The sequence below is a fragment of the Brachionichthys hirsutus genome, chromosome 17 (assembly GCF_040956055.1).
Source record: "Brachionichthys hirsutus isolate HB-005 chromosome 17, CSIRO-AGI_Bhir_v1, whole genome shotgun sequence".
Taxonomy (NCBI): domain Eukaryota; kingdom Metazoa; phylum Chordata; class Actinopteri; order Lophiiformes; family Brachionichthyidae; genus Brachionichthys; species Brachionichthys hirsutus.
Window position 1 is genome coordinate 9,825,789 of NC_090913.1, and position 22,925 is coordinate 9,848,713.

General features: G+C 45.6%; 1 protein-coding gene across 1 annotated transcript; it reads left to right on the forward strand.

Annotated features, from left to right (window-relative positions):
* The first annotated feature begins 9,933 nt into the window (after positions 1–9,933).
* lsm6 (LSM6 homolog, U6 small nuclear RNA and mRNA degradation associated) lies at positions 9,934–11,099 on the forward strand. The gene is made up of 4 exons (XM_068751326.1): positions 9,934–9,969; positions 10,245–10,343; positions 10,445–10,558; positions 10,897–11,099. Exons 2-4 carry the CDS (start codon positions 10,250–10,252, stop codon positions 10,929–10,931), a joined length of 243 nt encoding a protein of 80 aa, XP_068607427.1. The 5' UTR covers positions 9,934–9,969; positions 10,245–10,249; the 3' UTR covers positions 10,932–11,099.
* The last annotated feature ends 11,826 nt before the right edge of the window (positions 11,100–22,925 follow it).

Sequence of the window (22,925 nt, forward strand, 5' to 3'; positions counted from 1 at the left end):
TAATAACCGGTTCGGGTTCCCTGCTTTGAAAACAGCTCACATCGTCAGTCGGCATTATTGCTACTTATTAAAACGGCTCCCTATCGTGGGCACCGCAGTAAGTCGGGGCTAAATGAGTTTCAGGTGCTTCGGCAGAGGCCGCCGCAGACTGTGCAGGAATTAGCTAATGCGCTTTGTGCCTCGGGTGACAAACTGAACATCCTCCAGTTTCTTCTCCTTTTCTTTCCCCTCCTCGAGCCTCCGCGGCGCCGACCGTCCTGTGCGGTCGAGGCTGGCTGGGCGAACGGGAGGCTCGGGCCGGTCAGATGTTGCCCGGGGGTAAACAGAAACATCTGTCCCCTGCCCAGCCGTGACTGTCGCTGAGTGATAAATCCTGGGGTGGCTTCTGCCAGCGCTGTCCGGTGTACCACCTGTCCCCTTCCTACACAGTATCCACAACCCCAACCCCTACACGCGCACACACACACACACACACAGACACACACACAGACACACACACACACACACACTGCCTTCATCCTGACAGTGTGACAGAAGCAGGTGGTTCACTCCCTTTTTCGCCCTTCCATGCTCCCTCGCTCGGTTGGCACATTTACGCGGGGAGCAAGCAGAGTTGTCGCCTCTAGCGACATACCGAAGGAGAGACGCCTGCGCCAGGTCGCTCGGCAGCGGTCTTCAAGAACTGCAGCGCATTTCACTCGCTTCCTTCAATCAGGCATGAAGTCTGCAGATAAGATAAGTTTCACAAAGGTCGACAAAATCCTCCATCAAATAAGCATCCGCCTCCGTGCCGGAGATTTTAGGATAGGACTTCCTTTTTTACTTATTTCGGAGTTTTAACGCTCTAACTCATCTGCCCTTTGTGTAAAGCCGACTATTAGGGGAAGGCATTCGCACATATTTTACAAGAAGTCATACTTCCCGCTTTCCTGCAGCCACTTTCTCCCCGTGTTCGACTACTTTCATTAGTGTGAAGGAGGCAGGTGGCCAACTTCCTGCCCTTTGACCTTCAACGGTTTCCCTGCAGTAAGTAGACGGCGCAAACACACAGAGACACAGAGGAGGAGCCTAGGTTGCCCTGGGTGAACTGGGGCAGAGGTCTTGCAAAAAAAAAAAAAAAACGTCCCTGGAGGGAAGTGAAGGTCCTTCGACTCAGGGACAAGAGTTATTTTAGCAGTGCCAAAGCTGACGTGCTGAACGATTACGCCTGCAGTGCCAACAGCTCACATCAGACAGACAGACAGACGTACAGCAGAAAATGCTGCTGCTGTCTGAACTTAAATTGGAAAGGAATCAGCAACAGAGCGGCTCTAGGAACAATATGCTGTTTTATCATTTCAAGCAGTTCGCCTCCATTATAATTGTTTTTTTAGGGGAAAGTCACAAAGCACTAGGCGATAACAATGCCAGCCTACCTCTAAATCATTTTTATTCAAGAGGCTGGGAGTGCAAAAAAATAATTACAAAAAAAAGTGACGTGAACAGCAATTAATTTGTTCACCCCTCTGCCATCGGTATTTTTCGATGCAATATGCCTGAATATATTTCACGTAGTTCCTCTGACAAATATTCTTTTACATTTAAAATGATGTTAACCGAGGCCTCAATCTTGTGCTCATTTCAGCCGTGCTTAAAACGTGTGTGTGTTTGTGTGTGCGATTTGCATGTTTGTTTTATGCCTCTCTCCGTGTGGAAGAGGACCTCTGCTGATTAATGCCACTTTATATTGTAATGGAGCGAGCTGTACAGGTCCTGATATCCGTAATGTGCTGCCAGCCCCGGCCTGATTTTTATTGCTGTGGTTTAATAGGATGTTGCCACACAATCCCATTTTGGATATACTTCCATATCGCTGCCGTTTAAAACCAGGTGGCGTTTGTATATTTGTGTAAACAAATAGGGATGTCTGTCAGGGAAGACTGGCCTAGTCCATTCATTTTACCCCCCCCCCCCCCCCCCCCCCCCCATGATAATGCGTCTCTTCTATTTGTTGCCAGTTAGAGCTCCTGTCTTTCCTCTCATTGATGCTGCATTCAGGAAGGAAACATTTCGGAGCCTGTAAAATCAAACGCTGCTGTTGAAATCTGCTGTGGGAGATACTGTACCCACTGCTTTCTTTCATAAGCACATAAAAGACACACACACACGCACGCACTGCAACACACGCGTGCCTGCGCGCACACACACAGCTATAACAAAACCTAGTAAAGAGGTCTGGCATTCTTTTGTAGCAACATTTTTTGTTCCCCAGCATCCCCAAGCTCCTCCTCTCTCTTGGCCAGCCCTCCAATAGGAGGATCTTCAGGTGCTGACCTTATCGGGTTGAGGTCAAAGCCAGGTCAGGGATCTGTTGCTAGGCTACCATCAGATAAGTAGCCCGGGTAGGCAGCAGTGAGTAGCTCTGTCATTCAGGCCCAGTCATGTAATCTTGTTCATTTGCAGACAATTGTCTGGCCGTCAGAAAGGCTATCTGGCCCATACTGTTGTAATGAAGCGCATTAAAATATTAAAACCAGCCATGCTGAGCGTTGGCAGCTCCACTTGGCACAGGCTTGTTGTTTTTTTACAGTCATGCCAACTGTCAGGCAGTAACATGAGCCCCTTAAATACGCTTGTGTGGTAGACTATGCTGAAATGTTGTAAAGGATAGGAGTGTATTCATTTGTTTTGTTTTGTTTTTGCTCTGCATCCTTTGACTTGTTTTACACCATCTAATTCCAAATAAAAAAAATACAACGTAATAATTAGCCTTTTTTTTGATCCAATTGAAAGCAGCACAAAGATAACATTTTGCCGGTTCAGTAGTTTTGTAAAAAAATATGCTTTTGAATCTGATGCCAGCCACGCGTTTAGGAACATGGGCGAAGAAAGACTGGGAATTTAGTGGCTTGCTCAAATGCACCTGATTGAAACCTTACACAAGCAAAATGGCTGATTGGTAACAGGTGATTGTGTAATGATAGAGAATGAAAGATATTTCAAAATAAAAGCATTTTTTTTTTTTGTCATTTACATGCAACGTGGGGTCGCTGCTTTGTGAGACCTGATTGTATAAAGGAAGTTTACGCTGGGCTCAGGAAACAAACTGTTCATGGTAAATACAATTCTTTTGTCAAAAAGAATTAAGGTCATACGGTCATTATAGCAAGGTAACTAAAGAATAATGTTATCTGCATTTGCATCTGTAAGCATTTTTGCACGCCATTACCAATTAACGTCTAAAAAAAATATATACTCTGCAAGCAAGACCAGACATTTTTTATAAAATCAATGAAACGCTGGGAGAAAACTTCATTTGAACAACTTGCCATCTTGACAGGTAAAAGAAAAACTCTGTAATTCCACTCATCTGAATTTCCCCCCTGCACATAAATAAACGGGTGGGATTCACTCACGACTCATTTCGGGGGGTACAGGTTGGGAAGGCATCTTGCCGTTTGCTAACCTGCGACCTTTAAACAGAGCACAAAGAGTGCTGAAGCAGCTTGTTTGAAGAGAGACGGCGCGGAGGGAAAGGAGGGAGGGTGTGAGAGAGATGGGAAAAAGGAGAAAGAGAGAGAGAGATAGTTGTTGCATCTTCACACAAACATGGTCCGTTCTCCCACTCTGCCATTCCGCCACCTGGACCGAGCTATGTGGGAGACTGCGCCACGCAGTGACGATCAACACCAAGTAGCGCAATGTCTCTTCACACTGTGGGTTCATATGGACCGAGGCCGGTTGACACAGCATCTGTGTCATATAACACAGATGTCACCCACTCAGCCGTTTAGGTTAATCACCTGGGCCATGGATGAAGCAGCCACTCGGAGGCCTTGTGAGGTTGCCGGGTTACACGAGACCTCAGACAGTTCGACATGAAGAGACCGAGATAAGGCACGTGGGCAATTCGTCCACGCCAGTCCTTGTACAGTAAGACCCAACATGGGATCTCGTCTGTCGGATTGGCGCTTCGTGAAAGGAGGCTCTCAGTGTCTGGGCGCTTGCCAGCTGACATTCCATGGAGACGAATTGAGAGAGAGAGAGAGAGAGAGAGAGAGAGAGAGCGAGGCTCCGGCAGATTTATCGGGCCATTGGCTCGCCTCAGGAATTCTGTTGTAACATGGCACTCCTGTGAAAGGGATAAAGAAATTAGTGTAAAACAGACCCACACGGCCCCTCTACCCCAGCATCCGTTCGGATATCTAGTTCCACTTGTAACTCACCCTGCCTCCCTCAGCACACACACACACACACACACACACACACACACACTTCCTTATTTGATATAAATGTGGATTAGTACAGGATGGATGGGTCGGTGCTTCGGCTTTCTTATTTCTCTGAATATTCAAAAGGGTGGGCTCGTGAACGGCGCTGTTGAGTCACAGGTCTTCAGTGGCAGGAAGCACTGCTGGTCAAATGACAGAGAGCGAGAGAGGAGGAGAGAGCGAGAGAGGAGGAGAGAGATGTGTGTGTGTGTGGGATTTGAAAGGAACTGCTCCTGGCAGTCTTGGATATTTATTCCTTTATAAAGCAATGGAGTGTTTGGAGAAAGAAGCCAGCTATGCTCCTAATGCTAGTGAGAACAGGGAGCAGACTTTTGTACTCTCCCTAACGGAACACAGCCTGTAGGACCAATGTGAGAACACGTCTTCCACTTTGACCCCCGAAATCTGATGGACCTTAATGATCCAAAGAGTTTAGTTTATCAATGTCTCTAAGAGGTAAAACATCTGTCTACATTAAACTACTGAGGCTTATTGATCAATTACAGGCATAAGCATCCCTGTTGGAAATTCACTTCCTGGTTTTGCATACAGTAAGTAGAGCACTAATGCCACCCCCCACCCCACCCCCCGCCCCTATCATCTGTCAACATCTAGAGGTTATCTGCCAAGTTGATGAACAGCGAGATTGGCTATGAAACACAAGGTGTGACAGCATTGCAATATGTTATAGTATGCAGGGAGAGCTCATCAGGAAAGAGAGGACGAGCGGCTTTGTTCCAAATGTCACGATGCATATTTATGGGCGCACTGGAGTGGCTCCTTGAATAAGCACCATTCACCATCTATCAAGCAAAGCCACTACAGCGTCTATTTGACAACTTGGTAGGATAGTGCTTTGTGACAAAGTGATCAAACTGGGTGATCCGCTGATGGCGTTTGCCAAATTCTCTTGTCTAACTGCCTGTCAGTTTGACAGCCGAGACAATGAAACATGCCAATATAAAAAAGTAATAAAAAATAAAAAAAAGACTGCGTGTATAATTACTTTTTTTTTTTTACAAGATGCTTCTAGGAAAACCCAATAAGCTTGTCATATTTTTTTGAAACGTACGTGTTTTAAGGGTGGTTACGATGCTCTTTTTTCTCACTTAATGTGACAAAAACTGAACATTAGATGTTGAGCCATAAATTTAGTTCCTTCCTTGCCTCAGATTGAGCCAGAGATGTGCACAAGTCTCAAAATCCAAGTCCAAGTCAAGTCCTAAGTCTCTGGGCGCAAGTCAAAGTAACGTCCCAATTCTTATGGTTCAGGGACTTAAGTCGGACTGGAGTCGGACTTGCGAGTCCCCATCTCTGGATTGAGATACTGAGGCAAGTGAAAGAGGATGAGATCTTGTGAAGGTGTCAGATAGAAAGACAGCCGGATACAAGCAGAGCCCTCAGCATAAGCTCCAGAGATCCTTTCCCACCAAGGGTGGATCTCAGGAGAGTCGTGTGCTGGCTGGGCCATAAAGCCCAGGATGGGCAGTCTTCCCGTCTGAGTGATGCCACTCCCCAGGGAAAGGACATGGCTCCAGGACTGTAGCTGATTTGAGATGGCCCTGGGACTAAGCTCTGGGGGACACCAACCGGGCAGAATTGGTTCACTGAACCTTTCTTTTAAGTCTTTTGCAGGCGGTGGAGCTTGGTGGCTGCTGAGAGACAGAGAAGAGGAGCGCTGCCATGCTGGCGGTGAGGAGCAGGGAACGATCACATTGCACCTCATCTGAGTCGTGCAACTCCTTCATTCCACATGGGGCCCAGAAGCAAAGCAAACGCTGCCAAGTGTCACTGCTCGGAGCTAAATCATTAAGCGAATGTTGACTAATGTGTCATTGGCAAAAGCAAATAAAAAGGAACAAAGCCCAAAGACATTCATTTCGCCCAGTGGGTGAACTGCCATTGGTTGTATTTCAGATTCTTTACCGGACAGTTGCAGGTTATGACAAATGGATTCAGAACTCTTACAGTGTATGTGTGATGGATGGATGTGTAGCTTTGATGAACTGTTTCGGGGGGGGGGGGGGGGGGCTTTGCTGCTGGACAGTTGCATGAACAGACAGGGATGCACTCACAAGGGCTTTGAGCAATACAGCCTCTTAAAACAACTGTCGTCGCTGTAAAAGGCGACAGATCCGAGCATCAAGTCATGCAGCCGGGGTCTCCAGGTCCCTTTATGATGAAAGAAAGGTTCCCCATCACTTCCAAGCTATTACCTCCATACAGGTGGGGATTACAGAAGCAAGAACGGGGCACTCTGTCTACCAATCGGATTTATTTTTTCCTTTTAACTCCCCCCCCAAGCTTTTCCATTATCTTCTCCATATCAAGGTTGACCTGGAGACAAAACCTGGCTTCAGAAGGGTCATTGCAGTCTAGACTTCATCCTCGACCTGCGCAGCCAACCCCCCCCACCCCACCTCCGCCAGTTCCTGCATATTGCTTTGGTATAAAAGAGGGATGCACCCACTCACCTTGAGCCCCCCTGCCTCCTTTGGCCCAGTCTCCTATTTCCACCACCAACACTAGCATCTCCCGTGAGCATAATCTTTCTATTTCACTTGCCCAGTTCACGGGGTTAAAGTGTCTGGCGATGGAGACAGGATTTGTCTCTAAATTGACAGTACTGCTGTTTTTCCTTTCTGGTAGACCGCTCTCACACCGGATGGGCAAAGCATAAAAGAAATGTCACTCACAGTCCAGTCACAGAACAGAAGAGTAGTCGACCTGGACTGATGATCAGAACCAGGAACTAACCGATTGATTAGACTTTAAGAGTGACCTAGATATGACACGTAGGATGGCAGTTTAAATGATACTTAAGGTTTACCCTGATATTGCTGCTAAATATTATAGGAACCACTGAAAAGCATTATTATTATTATAAAAATTGAACAAAATGAATTTTGGCCACTATGTACAACACACAGTCTTATTATCACCTTTTCACCAAGTTGATTCGGTATAATTTATTAGGACACAGTTGTTTATTTACACTTTTACCAACAGTAAACAACAATATCATCTCAATTCAAACTTTGGTCGTATGCTGTTTGGTGCTGGGCAGGTGGATTTCAGTTTTTTTTTGTTCTTAATAAAATGTTATTATTTGTCGGAAAGCAGCTCCCTACTGCAGGAAGCCGTAACACTAATGAGAGCAGCGAGACCAAACCCCAGACAAGTTGTGAGCTATAAACACAAATTAATGAGCAGAAAGATGCTGAAATAGTCTAAAGCCGAGGGGAACTGTTGAGTCACTAATAGTGACACCTTTCATATTAAACGCTTTTGAAACTCTCATTAACAAAAAAGTGAGAATAGCAGCTTTAAATAACGTCTGAACTGCTAAAACAATTGAAGTATAAAGTGGCATAAAATGACGTAACAAACATTTTAATAGCACACAGTCAAATTTAATTTGGTTTACAACAATATCAGCTTCATCATTAGTGATAAGCTTGTGCAAAAGATGATAATAAGAGTCGATGATCGGAATAATATGCACTCTGCACGAGTGTGATGTATTTAAATGTCATTACAGCAAATAAAAAAAAAAAGCTTGTGCTTTCCGACCTGCAGTATTTATTTCAAAATAAATGATTTGCTATGTAATGCGTGGGTATAATATGTTGATGATTGTGTTCGACAGCAGTAACTGTGTCTGAGCTACAGCATATTTCAGCTAACTGCATTCTGCCCAGTTTCAAACTCCATGCTAAAACATCAAACACTAGTGAGGACGCATGGAGACGTGGTCAAAAGTCTCATTTTAGCATTTCAGCCACAGACTTAATGGCCTGGAAGTAAAAACATCACCTTTACTTTATTTGTTTTTACCAGAATCACATTATCAGTGGTTACATTTTGGTGCTTTCTGGAACAGACCTGCACGATGAGCATGCCAAATAAAAATAAACGTCTCGGGACATGCATTATGATAACAAAGGACGAGTGAATTTAAGCGCACTGAGGTCATTTTTGAAGGCAACAGCAATAAATTGTTTTCTTTTTCTTTACCAAAATTTCTTTCAAAGCAGCAAAGAGCTGGGCAGAAGAAGGGGGGGGGGGGGGGGCGCACACTGAATATTCATTAACCGGTGCCTAGGTGTATACACGGCTCTTAACTACTCTTGTTTATGACTTAAGGACTTGTAGTACTGACCTTAGTTTAACACAGCAGCAGATACCAAATTAACCTCTAGCCTCCACAGGGCTAGCCATGCCCTGCTAACAAGCAGCCTGTCTAGACACACAAGAAGTACTTTATGATTCCACCTCTCACAATCCCTCTCTCCCTTGCTCTCTCGTTCTCCCAACCTCTCGGTCTCTGTTAACACCTACTGGCACATCCCTCCCTCCCTCTACCCTCTTCTGTCTTTCACCTGGCTGTTTTATCCCTATTTGCTCCCAGCACCATTTTTCATGTACCACCCAAGCCGAGCAGTGTGCAGGTCATGCTCCCAGCAACCGGAGTTTTATCAGACGGTAGACGTTCTCTTATCCTTCACAGCATAACCCTGGCCATAGCGGAATAACATCATGAAAAGATCTGAGACTCCTAGGATGCTTCATTTAAATTACAGTCACAAACACAGCAAACACAGTAATACATGTAATGCTTTTATATATATACAGTATATACTCACAATTAATTACACAATAAGTTGTCAAGGCATTAATGTAATGAGTAATATTAATGAAATAAGAACATGCAAGCAATCCCAAGTGTAATTAGGTCATTCATTAAACAAATAAAGGCATTTTCAGTACTAAATACATAATTTATGGCGTTAACATATTTTTCTCCTTTCCTTAGCACACAAATATTAAGCGTAATATTCAATCCTGCATTGTAAGATCACAAATAAATGAACTCGATTCCATTCAACAAGATTATTTGTCCCAAAAATAATAAAAATATTTCTGCTGCAATTCTTCCCTCCAGGTCCAAAAATATGAAATGACTGCTGAATTAACAATTGTAGTGAAAATGTTCATAGATTTGAGAATGAGCATGAATTATTTAGAAAGTAAACAAGAAACGTTGTCACAGCTGACCGGTTAAGTTGATGGACTGAAAATCCATTGGGGTCTTCCCCTGCAGGTTGGAATCCTGCTGACAGCGATCTTTCCTTTCTGGGCAGATGAGGCTTATAGGGTAAGAGTAAAAGAGTAAGTGCCCATATATTAGGAAGTGGTGCTTTGATTCACACACACACACGCACACACACACACACACACACACACACACACACACATACCCATACCCAATTATTCTTGAGCAAGATACTGAACCCTAATTTGCTCCTGCTGCTCCTCGGGGATGGCTCGAATGGAGACAACCAGTCTGGTAGATTGTACCACATATAATTTGTATGTCAGAAATAAAACTTCTGCTTCTGAATTGGATGAATGGAGGAACTTGTGTTCTGATGTCGAATTTAGGTCGCATGTTTTTCTGTCTGCTTGTGTGGCGCATACAAATATATACAAATATATATATATGAATACGAGCATCAGCGCAGTAAATACGGTGCTGAGTTGATCCCAGTTGAACGCGGTATACAAATAAACACAGTCAAACTGGTTTGGCTGCTGTGAGAGATTTGCGCTCATACGACTTTTGTCCTCGCCGGGCCACCGTATTGTACGAAGCCGCTGATTGGTTAATCCAGTTCCAGTGGCAGAGTGAATACATTCTTTTGGACGACGTTACCGGGTAAGTGGAATGCTAGCAAACATTTAGCTACCTACAAATACCCAAACGAATGCCGTGCGCAGTTTTTTTTTTTTTTAAATAAACCCACGCAGCGCATTCACAAGGACAACGACGCGCTCGCACCGTTTGCTACAAGGATTTCTTTCACCGAGGAGGCGACGGGAAGCGAGTTAGCTTAGCTAGAATGCTAGCATTCGAGCAGCAGGCTATTGGTGACTTACTTTGAAATGTAACTTGACGTTTTTAACGTAACATTTACTTTTTCCTTTTTCCAGTCGAGATGAGTCTTAGAAAGCAGACCCCGAGTGACTTCCTGAAGCAGATCATCGGGAGACCCGTGGTCGTCAAGCTGAACTCTGGCGTCGATTACAGAGGTGGAGGAACCGGCCTGCTAATGAATGGCCCCGTTTGCCTAATGTAGGGCATCGTAATCGATCTGATCGAAGCTGATTTGTGTACATTTGTCTGTCTGTAGGAGTGCTGGCCTGTCTGGATGGCTACATGAACATCGCCATAGAGCAGACTGAAGAGTATGTCAATGGGCAACTCAAGAACAAGTATGGAGACGCTTTCCTCAGAGGAAACAATGGTGAGGATAGCTTCATGTGTTTCTAATTGAGAGGCTTCATGGCACTTACCGGAGACCGGAAAACTGTCTTTACATTTCCAATCAACAGTTGATCTACTGTATAACAAGAGACAAATCAGAAAGTTCACTATTTTTCTTTTCATTATCACTAAAGCTCTCAGACGAATCTCTGGGTCGGCTGAGAGCAGAACAAATTATATGTGAAGACATTCCAGATTGGTCTCAGGAATGTCTTTGTGTTCAATCAGACCTCGGACTGCTTTCCTGCAGAGCTTTTATCTACTTCATTCTCCTCTCTCTCTCTCTCTCTCTCTCTCTCTCTCTCTCTCTCTCCACAGTCCTGTACATCAGCACCCAGAAGAGGAAAGTGTAGTTAAGATCCTTCCGTTGTTTCATTTTTATGTTGCAGTGTTTGATGTGTCCGCGCACATTTACCTTCTGTTTTATTTTTATTTTTGTCTGTATTTGCTCCTCTAAAGTCTGAGCAAGCTTTATTTTTGTAAGTTTGGAACTTGTCAATAAATACATTACTGAGGTTTGATTTATGTCTGATTTGTGTCCGTCATCAAAGGGGAAACGATGGGAATTTAAATGTGCCAGATCTTGAGGGCTCACTCTTGTTGTTTGTGGAGCTGCAGTTCTTAGAATATCTTGTGATTTTACGCTTGTAATAATGTCACGCTTCTCCTTTGAGCATTCTCTCTGCCTCTCCCTGGAGTCGCCGTATCTGCTACGGTCTCACCGCAACACTCGGAAAAGGATTAGAACTTTTTAATTCTTCTCTACTAATGTCCTAATTGATCTTGATTCGAAGAAACCCATTAATGAATAGCCTGCGTACAAATATACTCGTCGTCCTGCATTTATAACAGTTTGAATAGAACCAGTTACGTTTGACATTAAGAAACACGTTTGTAGTGAAGACCCAACCTTTAGCTTTTTTTTAATATCTTGAGCGTGCGTGCAAAAGCAACTTAGAGTTTGTTTCAATTCGTATCATAGAACAATTGAATATGTACCGGACCCGGGGGGGGGTTCACTTACTGGCCATTTAAATATCCATTACTGAAGACACACACACAGAGTGACTGGTCTCAGTGAAGCCACCTGCAGGCTACATTAAGCTGCAGTAACATGTAAGCAGATCTGTCAGAGCAACCTCTGCTGGTCTCTGTAGCACGTTTTAGTGCTTTGAAATGCCTGGGGGGGGGGGCACAGCTTTCCTTTTGTCATCCCTACATCTGCACATAGATGCCGGCCGTCTCTGCTGATCGGTCCCCCCCTGAAAACTGATCGCATGCGAGGAATTGCACGTTTCCTCCATTTCTGCGTGGCCCGTGGTGAAAGTGACGTCGCCTCATTGCGCTAAATAAAAACGCTGTGAATGTGTGATTCATCAGCTTCTTAACGAGGATGCTGTGGGTGGGAGGAGGAGGGGAATTATTTGTCTTCCAAGGGTGGATTTTCTTTTTTTGGGGGGGGGGGGTCTTGTTTTCCAACCTGTACATGCGCACTCTGGCCCCTGGAAGGAGACAAAAGGCTGCCAAGGTCAGGCCCGACTTTAGAAAGAAGGACGCGTTATTGATCAAACTCTGGCGAGCTGAGCTGCGACGCACGCACGCACGCACGCACGCGCGCATGCAGGCTGACATAGGCACGGAGTGACGTGTACACAGAAACGCATTGTGCACGGCGCAACACACAAAGAGTCATTGTAGCAACCGAGTGAGGGTTTGCGCAGGCAAATATTTACCTGCTGGAGTCAGAACCGAGCTTCATTAATACCATTCATCATGACCTGGAGGATGACGTCACGCTACGGAACCGAGCGCGTCTATAAAGAAACACCGCACTTAATTTATTTTATATTAAATTATATTTTATACTATGCCTGTGTCAATCCCGCAGAATTGATTACAGCCTCACACACACACGCACGCAAAAATCATTCCCCCCCACCCTTCTCTTGTGTAGTTTGTTCAGGGCACTATTCCCCCCCCCCCCCCAGAGGATGCTGCAGTGGCTCAGCGTTGACGTATGGAGGGGAGAGGACAAAGAAGGATAGAATAGGTGACAGCCTTGTTACACAGGAGAGGAGGGGGGGGGGGGAGGGTGAAGAAAGACTTAAGTCTTACAGCACCACCAGCTGGTAGAGCTGCGGAACTACAGCAGGCTCAAGGCAAAGGGGAGAGTGACTGTTGAGCCCTTTCAGGATGTCTATAGGATGATCCGAACATCTCTTATATGAACTGTGTGTTTATGATGCATCTGAAACATTTATGTCATTTGTCTGCATCTGTTTTTTTTCTTTTTATCTTTGTGCACATTTGTGCCAAGGTGAATCTCCACGTAATAAACACCTAACGTGCCCGTAGACGCAATAAATAAAGCCATACAAAGCCATGCAGGGAATCTACAAAGATTCCCTGCTCTACTTCCGTGTATCTCAGCAACCCAAATCCATGTGCGACTTTGATGTGTGTGTTGTTGTTTTTTTTAAATCCGAATTGAGTGTGAGAGCCTCTGCTGCTCTGCAACCTCTAGGATCTTTATTTACCCCGGAGGACTGTCAACTTTGGCCAAAAATGTTGACACTTGACCTTCCTATCTGGAAGAAGCTATTCCCAGCATCGACAGGGGGGGGCTTCTGTGATTTATATTGGCAGCGAATGGCAGCAGGATGCAGATGGTAAGGTTAGGGGTGCGTAACGCCACCCTTCGGGAGGTCAGAGAGCCGATTCGCAGGGTAATCGTGTGCAACGGGGAAACAGAAAAGCAGCAGCAACAAGACTGATGTGGCAACACGGCCCACGTCAGTCCTTGAACCCTGACCTCTAAAAGAGCTTCCCAGCCATCCCATGATGCTTCAGTCGGTTTGGAATGACGACTATGTTGCACCATTCACTATGACCTCATCCAGTTGGATGGATGCATGGCCCGTTTTTGATGATGGTGTGCTACCGATGTAACGTTTTCAGTTCTAGGGAGACCGAGGTGCTCGGAGGACGTCTGAGCTCTCCGAGTGCTTTTCTAGTTTTTAAGTGAGAAGGTTCTTTCCTGAACTTTCTTTGCCAGAATGACAAAATAAACAAGGCTCTAAAATAATGCTATTTAAAACTCAAACAGGAAATAAACAGCCTTGTCGGAGCCATTTCCAATCACCTTTTTGCCTCACAATGGCTCTTGTTTTTCTGCCAAGTGTCACGACTACGCGCATGAGATGTGCATGAAGTACAAACTAACCGTGCACTCAAGCAATTAGCCTCCATCACACCGGCGCTCCAATCGCCAATATGTCTGCCATGCAAGTTAATCCGGAGCGTTGCTGGCAGGCATCCATAATGGCAATAATGGTATTGCAAGAGTCTTCTGTTGTTGTTTCCTACTCAGATTAATGGCCGCAGGCAGCTCCTCGTGTGTCACCGGATGAGATGTTGAGGAAGTGGAAATGTTTGCCCGGCAGACGGGAGTCGAGACGTGAAGCTTTGCCCTTCGGCGCTGCAGCCCAACGTCGCTTCTGTGTTGTTCTGAGTCTTATAGCAGTGGAAAGCGTTGCTTCTCATTGCAAAGGAAGAGAATGGGAATGTTCTAGGAGAGCCAACCAGGAAAAAGTTGCTTTTTAATAAAGGTAACTATCCAGTTGAGACAAAAATAAATCTTTTTGTATTTTACATTTTGCTAGAGTTTTTAAAAATGAGATTCCTGTCGTGACTCTGCTGTGGAAACCAGTGGCTCGATCAAACTTATTACAACTTGACCCTACTTTTGGAACCTGAGCTGTATTTTCTACGGGTTAGGGGAACATTTACACTCCTCCGCGTGAGTCAGTGAAATCTTGGAGCGTCACAGTGTCAACAAAGAGAGGCCGCTGCCTTATTTGGAAGAGAAAATAAAGGCAGAAATGATTACCTTAACCCTCTGCTGTAAACATCCTTAAAGGTCACCGGGGAGCGTGATGCCATTGTTCCCAGTGTACCCAATGCTCCCAATAAATGAAGACTCTTTTTCTTTATAAATCTCTAACTCATATTTCTGGTGCATTTAATCAAATTCTGCAAGCTTCTCTAAAACCTACCTCTAAAAGCTCTTTGCTCTCGCCCCCGTCACATCCCAGCGCGCCACGATGCCAGCGGTTACTTTTGTTATTCACAGACCCAGACGCTTGCCGGGGCGGCTGTGCCGTGCTTCTCCCAGCTGAGACGCCGTTGGTTGGTTGGTGTGTGTTTGTGATTCACTCAGTGCATGCAGGGCTCAGGAGAGGAGCTCAGTGGTTTGACTCGCTGCACCCAGAGTGCCTGTGATATTGCTCAAGGGTAAAGCCGGACAGAAGAGTTATGGCTTAAACCCATCTCCGGCCATCAGGGAGGTCATAAGAAGGCTGCTGTCGCACAGAATGAACTGCACACACACACACACACACACACATTTACCCAGGAACACTCGCTAAGCAAGCTAATCTATCACAAATGCACGTGCACAGTCTCACACACTTGGATACTGGACAAGGGCCAGTATCAGTCAGGACACTGTCATAAACACAATTACAGCCTTTTAGTCTCGGGTCTTTGCTTGGTCCCTCTTCTGCCCCTGTGTGTGTCTGTGTTTGTGTGTGTGTTTTTGTGTGTGTGTGTGTTTGAGCGAGAAAGACAGATAGAGAGGCAGGACGCACGCGAACATCTGCATCACATATAGGAGGCAGACGAGGGAGAGCACCTTTCACTTCACGACATGATTTCCCGTCCAGCAGGGTGCAGGAACAAGGGGCCATTAAATCCAATGTGACACCGCCCAGGTTATAGCCAGTGATGCTTTTACGTGGGCGTGTCACTTTGAGAGTTTTTAATGACCGCCATGAAAAGTGCGGCGGGGATGCTCTTCGTTTACCCCCCTCTCTCTCTCTCTCTCACACACACACACACACACACACAAAGGTGACGGCAGGGCTGGAAGAGTAACTTTTATTGGGAGGACACATAAAGGCAAGACCTGGCAGAGGTGTCTATTTTACAAAGTGCCAAAAGTGAAGGGACAACTGCTTTTAGCTCTGCATCCATATTGCAAATTAAACTTCTACTTCATGTTTATTTTTCTTATTGTGACAGTTGATGTCAGAAAGGCTTGTTTAACCTTCAGGACAATGTCGTGTGGTGTTTAGTTTTGGATGTTTGCATGCTATCTTGTCCCCTTGTGCCCCCTGGCGGCAGAGACAGGTGGTGATTTCATTCACTGCCAGCCACTCAGCCCTCTTGTTCCTTGTTTTTAATTGACCTGGATTTGTTCCTTTGCTTTGCTGTAATGAAAAAAAGCGAGAGGTGCCTCGAGACCGAGAATCCTGTCAGCTTCACCCCGCAGCAATCCCCCCCCCCCCCCAAAAAAAACTGGGTCCCCTTATACAAGATCTACTGTTTGAAGCTGAGCAGAAATAAAAAATTTAAAAGACCTGGGTGCTTCAATGCCTTGCAATGAATAATTAAGAAATATGCATTTCCAGATAATGGAGAAAGAATGTTAATACGTTTGGATGTAAATTCATAGAAGAAACACTTTGGCATATATTTGTGCGGCGCTTGTACACGACTTTGTCTTGTAGCTTTATTTCTCTGTGTAAAAGAGCCAGCGAAATATTCATCCAGTGTTTCTCACCGAGTTCGGCTTTATGTTAAATATAAAGAAAAAACAGAAACCTGTACAAATGGGACGTGCTCGTTTGGGTCCTGCACCAGAAGCATACGAAGAGAAGCACCTGTCTGATGCATATCCCATATTAATGCCGACAGAACCAAGGTCTAACCGTCTGGGCTGCCGGGACGCTTCTATTGTCACCACGGGGCTGTCGATGTATTAGAAACTCCCCCCCAAAAGAGAAAATAAACTAAAAGAGATTAAAAAAAAAAGACTTTGCTATTTGGACGTTCAACAATAAGTTAATTAGTACAAATACATTCTATTAAAAAAAAGAAATCACTTTTAACCATTGATTTCAACCTTCCATGCGATGAATAAGATAGTAGAGATTGTCTGTTTAAAGAATCTGCTGTCCAATGAAAATAAAGTCGCAGCTTTTCCTCAGTTGAAAAAACCCCAAATACAGATCTTAAAATCTATATCCAGTCAAACAATTTGGCCAGTCGTACCTGTCAACCATCTCCATTTGACATCTGAGTTATACCAGGCTACATGAAAAGCGTGATTGAGGCTGACTTCTCCCTCGCCACTCCTTTGGCTTCCTTTCCTGCCGTTGTCATTACAGAGACTGCGGCTTACAGCTCCCCGTGCGGTGATGAATCACAGACCTGTTTGATTTTACACTTGATGACTCATCAGAGATTTAACTCTTCGCACTGAAGCCTGGTGACATTTTCTTTACAGCCTCCGCGCTGGGACTGAACCGAAACCTTCAGAACTCACATCTTGTGACGAACTGAATCGTCTTTGCTGGAGTCTGGAAGCAGAACGCCTGGCAAGGCAGGGCAAAAGTGTGTGTGTGTGTGTGTGTGTGTGTGTGTCCTAATTAAGCATCAGCAGCTTCTTGGACCACGGGGAGGCAAGACTTCACAGCCATTAAATCAGGACAATGCTTTTTGTGTCACTGGCGCTGGCGTAAGATGCCCTGCTTCCCTTCCTTCTCCTTACATCTCATCTCTCTCTTCGCCCTCCCTCCTCATCCTCCTCCTCCTCCTCCTCACCCTCCGTCAGTCTCACAGCTGCCATGCAGCCTAGGGCTCCAAAAATAAATGATGGCTTCCCAAGTGTATGGTCAAGGCCAGGAAATTTGGCAGGGCCGGGGCTCCTTCAAGAGCTATAACAGCTCCTTCTTGCTTGGGCGCCCCCTGATGGCGGATTTGGTTTAATAACAATTGCCTGCAGACATGCAGGAGCAGGGAAAATAAAAGAAAAATACTGTTGAATAGATAAATAAAGTCCGATGCGGCTCTTAATCTAAAATGCTTTAATGACGTTACTCAGAGCCTGCTGCCGTATTAACTTGGGGTCATTTTGTTTTCACGTTTGTATGCTGGTACAAACAGAATGCATGTTTGCATGTTGCCGTTAGACAGCCTAATATGGCAGATGCCAGTAGATAAATAGCATATTACATCTTTACCTCGGCCTTTCTTATCTGGCCTTTGGCATCAGTCGCATCTTGATAAAAGCAAAGTGAAGAGGAACTTGCCTTCCAGTCGCCTCTCTTCATCCAGGCCTGCAGGATGACAGGAAGTGAAGGTCAAAGCGTCGAAAAAAGTCCATGTGGGTCGACGTAGATTCATCCAAGCGCTGGCTCAGACTCACACGACCCAGGAAGGAAGGAAGGAACCGGCCTGAAACATACAAATCTGATGTTTTCTGCACGGCCCGTTATCAAGTCTGGCACCAGAGATGATGAATAATGTCTTTGCTGGCAACGCAAACAAACGTGTACATGAGGAAGACCCGAGCAAACAGCCTCAAGCGCTTTAGCTCGAATACGTGTCTGCAAAAACAATTCAGGACAAGCGTTTGTCGTGAAAAGAATGCAAAACATCTCAAAAGATGATTTATTCATTTTAACAACATTTCTTTTTATAGGCGCTCTGCTGCGTTATTTTGTGAGGCGCAGCGTGCGTGTCCACCAGGGGTCAGCCTGACACAGAGCACGCGCTCAACACGCCGTGGGAGCGCGTTACTGCAGAGTAACGACCTCATTGATCAGTTAATCAATGGCTACAGTGTATTATGTTAAGTAGCATTTCAGCTTTTAGCATGATGCACAGTGAATGAATGAAATAAAAAAACACTTCCTGGAGATGAATGTTTCACGAGGAGAAATTCGAATGATCTGGAGACATTTGGAATTTGTAAATATTCATTAGGAATTTATTTAAAAACAAAAAGCAGATAAACCTGGTCATTTTCCTTCAGCGTCATTTCCTCTAAACTCTCTTTATAACATGGTCTGTGGCTGTAATAACACTTAAACCAATGTAGCAGCACATGGATGCTTTATTACCTATGAGATTACATTTATAGGTAATAATGCAACAGGCTGGATAGAAACACATAGTATAGATTGAACTACAGCACCGTTAAAGACTTCTTTCTGCAACATTTAACATTTCTGTAAATAGAAATTCAGTCGGAAATCTAGAATATGAATGTCTGGAATTCCTAGAGCTGTTAATGGATTCCTGCTTCACATTTAGATGAAACTTCTCCTGCAGATCGAAACATGTTCCCGTGTGGCTGAAATGTTGTTGTTCAAATTCATTTAAAATGCTCTCTTTTTACCGATTACTGAAAAAAACAAAACATATTTATCTGAGAAGAAAGCTCAATAAAAGCACCAGAGAAACTTTAGCTTTTCTCCAGATGCTTTTTTTAATTGAATGAACATTTAGAATTATAAGGTATTCAAATGCTTTTTGGAATCATTTAATAAAGATATGAAAACATGAATGTGTTACTAATATCTTGTGTTGATCCATTCAGGTTAAATCGAGCATTAAAAGTATAAATAAAAGCAGCAAACACACACTCATTTCTTTCCACCCACTCGTCAGCAGGAGTGTGACTGCAGGCTCCTTCTCTCTACGTGGTGTGTGTTGCAGCCTTTAACAAGCTGTCAGGGGCCGTAACAACGTTCTCCTACAACCGTTAATCCGGGTCAGAAACACCCTCGGTGCACCTTTAAGGCCGTCCAACACACACACACACACACACACACACACACACGCGCGTAGAAGAGAACTGTCTGCACACACTCCCGCTCAAATTCTCGCCTCACACCGGAGCCCCTAATAGGTGGCGGTGTTCCTGCTTAATGGAAGTGCAGAGAGAGTTCTGTTGCCGAGGTAGACAGGCCCCCTCTGGGCAAAAACACATTAACCTATTTGGAGGGTGTGAATTCCAGATGGTGTTATTAGCGGAGAGGCTGAGCACCTTGAGCCGAGCTGCGAGTTTGTGTTGGTGTGTCAGGGAGCGTGAGGAGGCGAGGAGGCGAGGAGGCGAGGAGGCGAGGAGGCAAGGCGGCGAGGAGGCGAGGAGGCGAGGGAACATTCTAGATTCGGTCGACTGTGTCCGACCCGAGAAAAAGGCCTTTGTGAGATCCGTCTTCTGTCTTCCGGGGTGCAGGCCTGGAACCAAAGATGGACTCTGTTCAATCAGGGTTTCATTCAGGGGGTGGGGTGGGGGGGGCTACGCAGAGTTTTACCCAGAAACCCCCAAACCGTCCGGAAGGCCGGTTGTCCGACCGAACACTTTACCGGTTACACTTTAATCAAACGACTCTACGTCAAACTTAGCGCTTTGAAGAACGGCGGCTAATTAGCTCATCTATCCAACGAGACAATTAAGGCTAATTACAGTTTTAGCTTTGGCACAAGGGTCTTCATAATGAACCATTTATCAAATCCCCCCCCCCCCCCCCCAGAAGACACCCATGCAGCAAAGCAGAAGAGGCTGCGCCGGTTCCACCGGGGGGGGGGGGGGAGCCAAACCACACGATATCGCCCTAATTACCTTGCTTGTAATCACATTTTTATTTGACATTATTTAAGAGGATATTTTTATAAAATATGACTCAAGAATTATTTCCCACACGCCGGCAGCTTGTCTGGAGAGGACACCAGTCTGCACTCATTGCAGGGTGGGCGGGGAGGTCAGCAGGTCGTCCAACCCGTCCTGGTCCTCCTCACTGTGAGACCCCTCCCACTTTTTGAACTGCATTATCTACTTTCAGTTGGATTCTCCAGTTTCACAGTGTAAGTGAATTTCGCTCAGTCATGCATTATTAAAAGGGCAGAAATTATTTATCCAATATTCATTATTGATATTGAAACAAGGAGCTTGTCCGCAGGGAGCAGGTCTCATTTTCAACCTCGTATTTTGTAAACAGGCAGTCTCAGAAGCGACAGTTCCTCTGATTTAAAGAGACAGGCCTGCTTATGGAGAATGATGGCTTCCTTGAATTCAAGTGGAACGGCGATCAATTTTTAATATTTCCTTCTCGTGGCATTTGCATGGACTCATTCTCAGAGTCTGCCGCCGCTCTGCCTTTTTCAAACGGACAACGAGGGCAGGCAGGTGAGTTTGACGTGGAAAGAGGAAGAGAGAAAAAGGCTTCTGCAGCGCCGGCACGTGGAAAAGCGGACGATCGGCGCAGGCGGGAAACAGAGTCGGTTTAAAAATCAAATGGAAAAAACTTTTTTTGTTCCCAGGATCGCAGTGCTTCTGGAAGATCACATTTCTTCCACAAACTCGGACTCCGGTTGCGATCCCGCTGGAGGCCTGCGTGCCGGTTCAGCCGGTCCGGTTTGTGACATCCGCTCTGAACCCGTCCGTGTTTACACCACGGCGCCGACAGACCGAACCGCGTGAGCCGCCAACCGCCACATCCGCCGCCTCCGGGTGGCTTTAAGTACGAACAAAACCGCTTTTCAAAGGGAATAATGTAGAACAACATCATTGTCAACTTTGGGATATATTTATATATTTCTTTGGGCTGGCATTAATTTTAAAGTTGAGGAAAAGGGGGAAAATGGCGAGACGGAGCACGAGACGCGGGGAGCGGCTATGCAAATGAGCGAGATGAATGCGGAAATGGCGGTGAAGAATTGATGAGGACAGAGAGCGCTTGTCTCGGGTTGCGAGGCAAGCGCATGGCTGAGAGGACGAGTGACGCTCATCCTCAAAGGAAAGTTCCACAATGCCATCACGGCAGCCATCGTGACTCGGAGATCAATTTTAATGCCTCACTCTGACGCCTCCGTGTCACTCTCCCTCTTTTTTTTTTTTTTTTTTCTGAGTACCCGTTGCCATCTCCTCTCCCAATCCTGACACATGAGCTCGTGGTGTGCCAGGACCCCGAAAGCCTGCGCACAAGGAAAATGAAGATGGAGGGAGGAAGGCTGGGGCGGGGGGGGGGGGGGGGCTACATAAAAGATTCATCCCAAATGTCTCTAATCCACGACTGCATTGTCAGGGAGATGTTATAAAGCACACATTGTAAATGGATTCTTCCCTCACCGACTTAAGTCGTTTCTGAGGGATGGGGGGGGGGGACAAGGGGCATCCTCGTGTGGCACCAGACAAGTACATAGTGCGAGCAGATGAGCAGTGCGCTCTGGGACTGCATTACTACCTGTCCCCAGCGCTGCACTGCCTGTGAGCCCGACTCTAATGTACAAGCCGGCCACATTCCCCTTGTCAAGGCCTCGACGTGCCCGTCAAGAATTACCCAACCTAAAGTGACAGCCGCCTTTATCCCCCCCCCCCCCCCCACTCTGCAGCCTCCAACCTGCTAGAGGAGAGCTTTGAAAGGCGAGACTGCCAACGCCACTCCACAGCAGCCGGCACTTTATTTATTCCTCACCACAGGCAACGAAAGGTAAAACAATATGGATGGCACTGCGGAAGCTCATAATATTAGCTTTGGCTGTGGGCCCTCGGCCATAAATATCTCACCGCCTCGCAGAGGATACGATTGAGATTTGTTTTTTTTGAGCAAAGGTCTGAAGAAAATGGGGGGGGGGGGGGTGTTGCTACCTTTCTTTCATCTTTTATCAAATCACCCTTCAGCTCCTCCGTCCTCCCGGCGCAGAATGACACAAGTCTCTCATGCTTTTAGGGGCACTTTGAAAAATAAGACCTCAGTGAAAGCAGAAAGAATCACTCTGTGCCAACACTTCACTTCATCTGGCGACGCTCTGCGCTCCTCCGCCTCAGAGCTCCCTCAATCACATGTAATGATATTAAGGATTACTTATTTATTTTACGCCGGAGACTCCACGGGGATGAAAAAGGGGGACGAAAGCTCCCCCCAGTCTTTCACCGGCCGATTGCTAACGATGTGTTGTTTGCAGCACAAGAACACAAACTAAACTGATGCAGCGAGGACAAGCAGGGAGGCACTTAGAAGAAAAGAGTTGTTGCTCTGTTTCTGTAACATGCATGTTCACGTATGATGAGAAAAATGACCGTGACATTTTAATTTCTGTCTGCAGGAGGACTTTTCAGAAAGTTTCCAATAATAAATCAATACCTTTGTGGGGTTTCATGGCCTTACGCTCCAATTTAAAAATTAAAATCTACAAATAAATAAATACCTGTAAACTCGAGTCTCCTTTCTAAAGATCGACTCTTTCAAAGATCCAGTTGAGCACACAGGCCCTCACGCTTCCTCCTCACTTTGAGGAAGTTACACAATCCACTCCTCCATTGTCTTCCCCCCCCCCTCATCCCAGACGCCTGCACTCACATCTGTGTGCATCTGCCTCCCCAACTGCTGCGCAATTAAAGAGAGATGAGCAGTGCTGTTAGTTTATGAAAAAAAAAGGAGTGAAAAAACATAATGCAGTTTGTGCATCAGCATCAATTTACTGGATGCTGAAAC

What these genes read in the sequence shown, in the direction of transcription:
- lsm6 (XM_068751326.1), top strand. Translation starts at nt 10,250, where the DNA reads ATGAGTCTTAGAAAGCAGACCCCGAGTGACTTCCTGAAGCAGATCATC. An exon ending in CTCTGGCGTCGATTACAGAG is followed by an intron (nt 10,344 to 10,444) that starts GTGGAGGAACCG and finishes GTCTGTCTGTAG; the next exon opens with GAGTGCTGGCCTGTCTGGAT. An exon ending in TTTCCTCAGAGGAAACAATG is followed by an intron (nt 10,559 to 10,896) that starts GTGAGGATAGCT and finishes CTCTCTCCACAG; the next exon opens with TCCTGTACATCAGCACCCAG.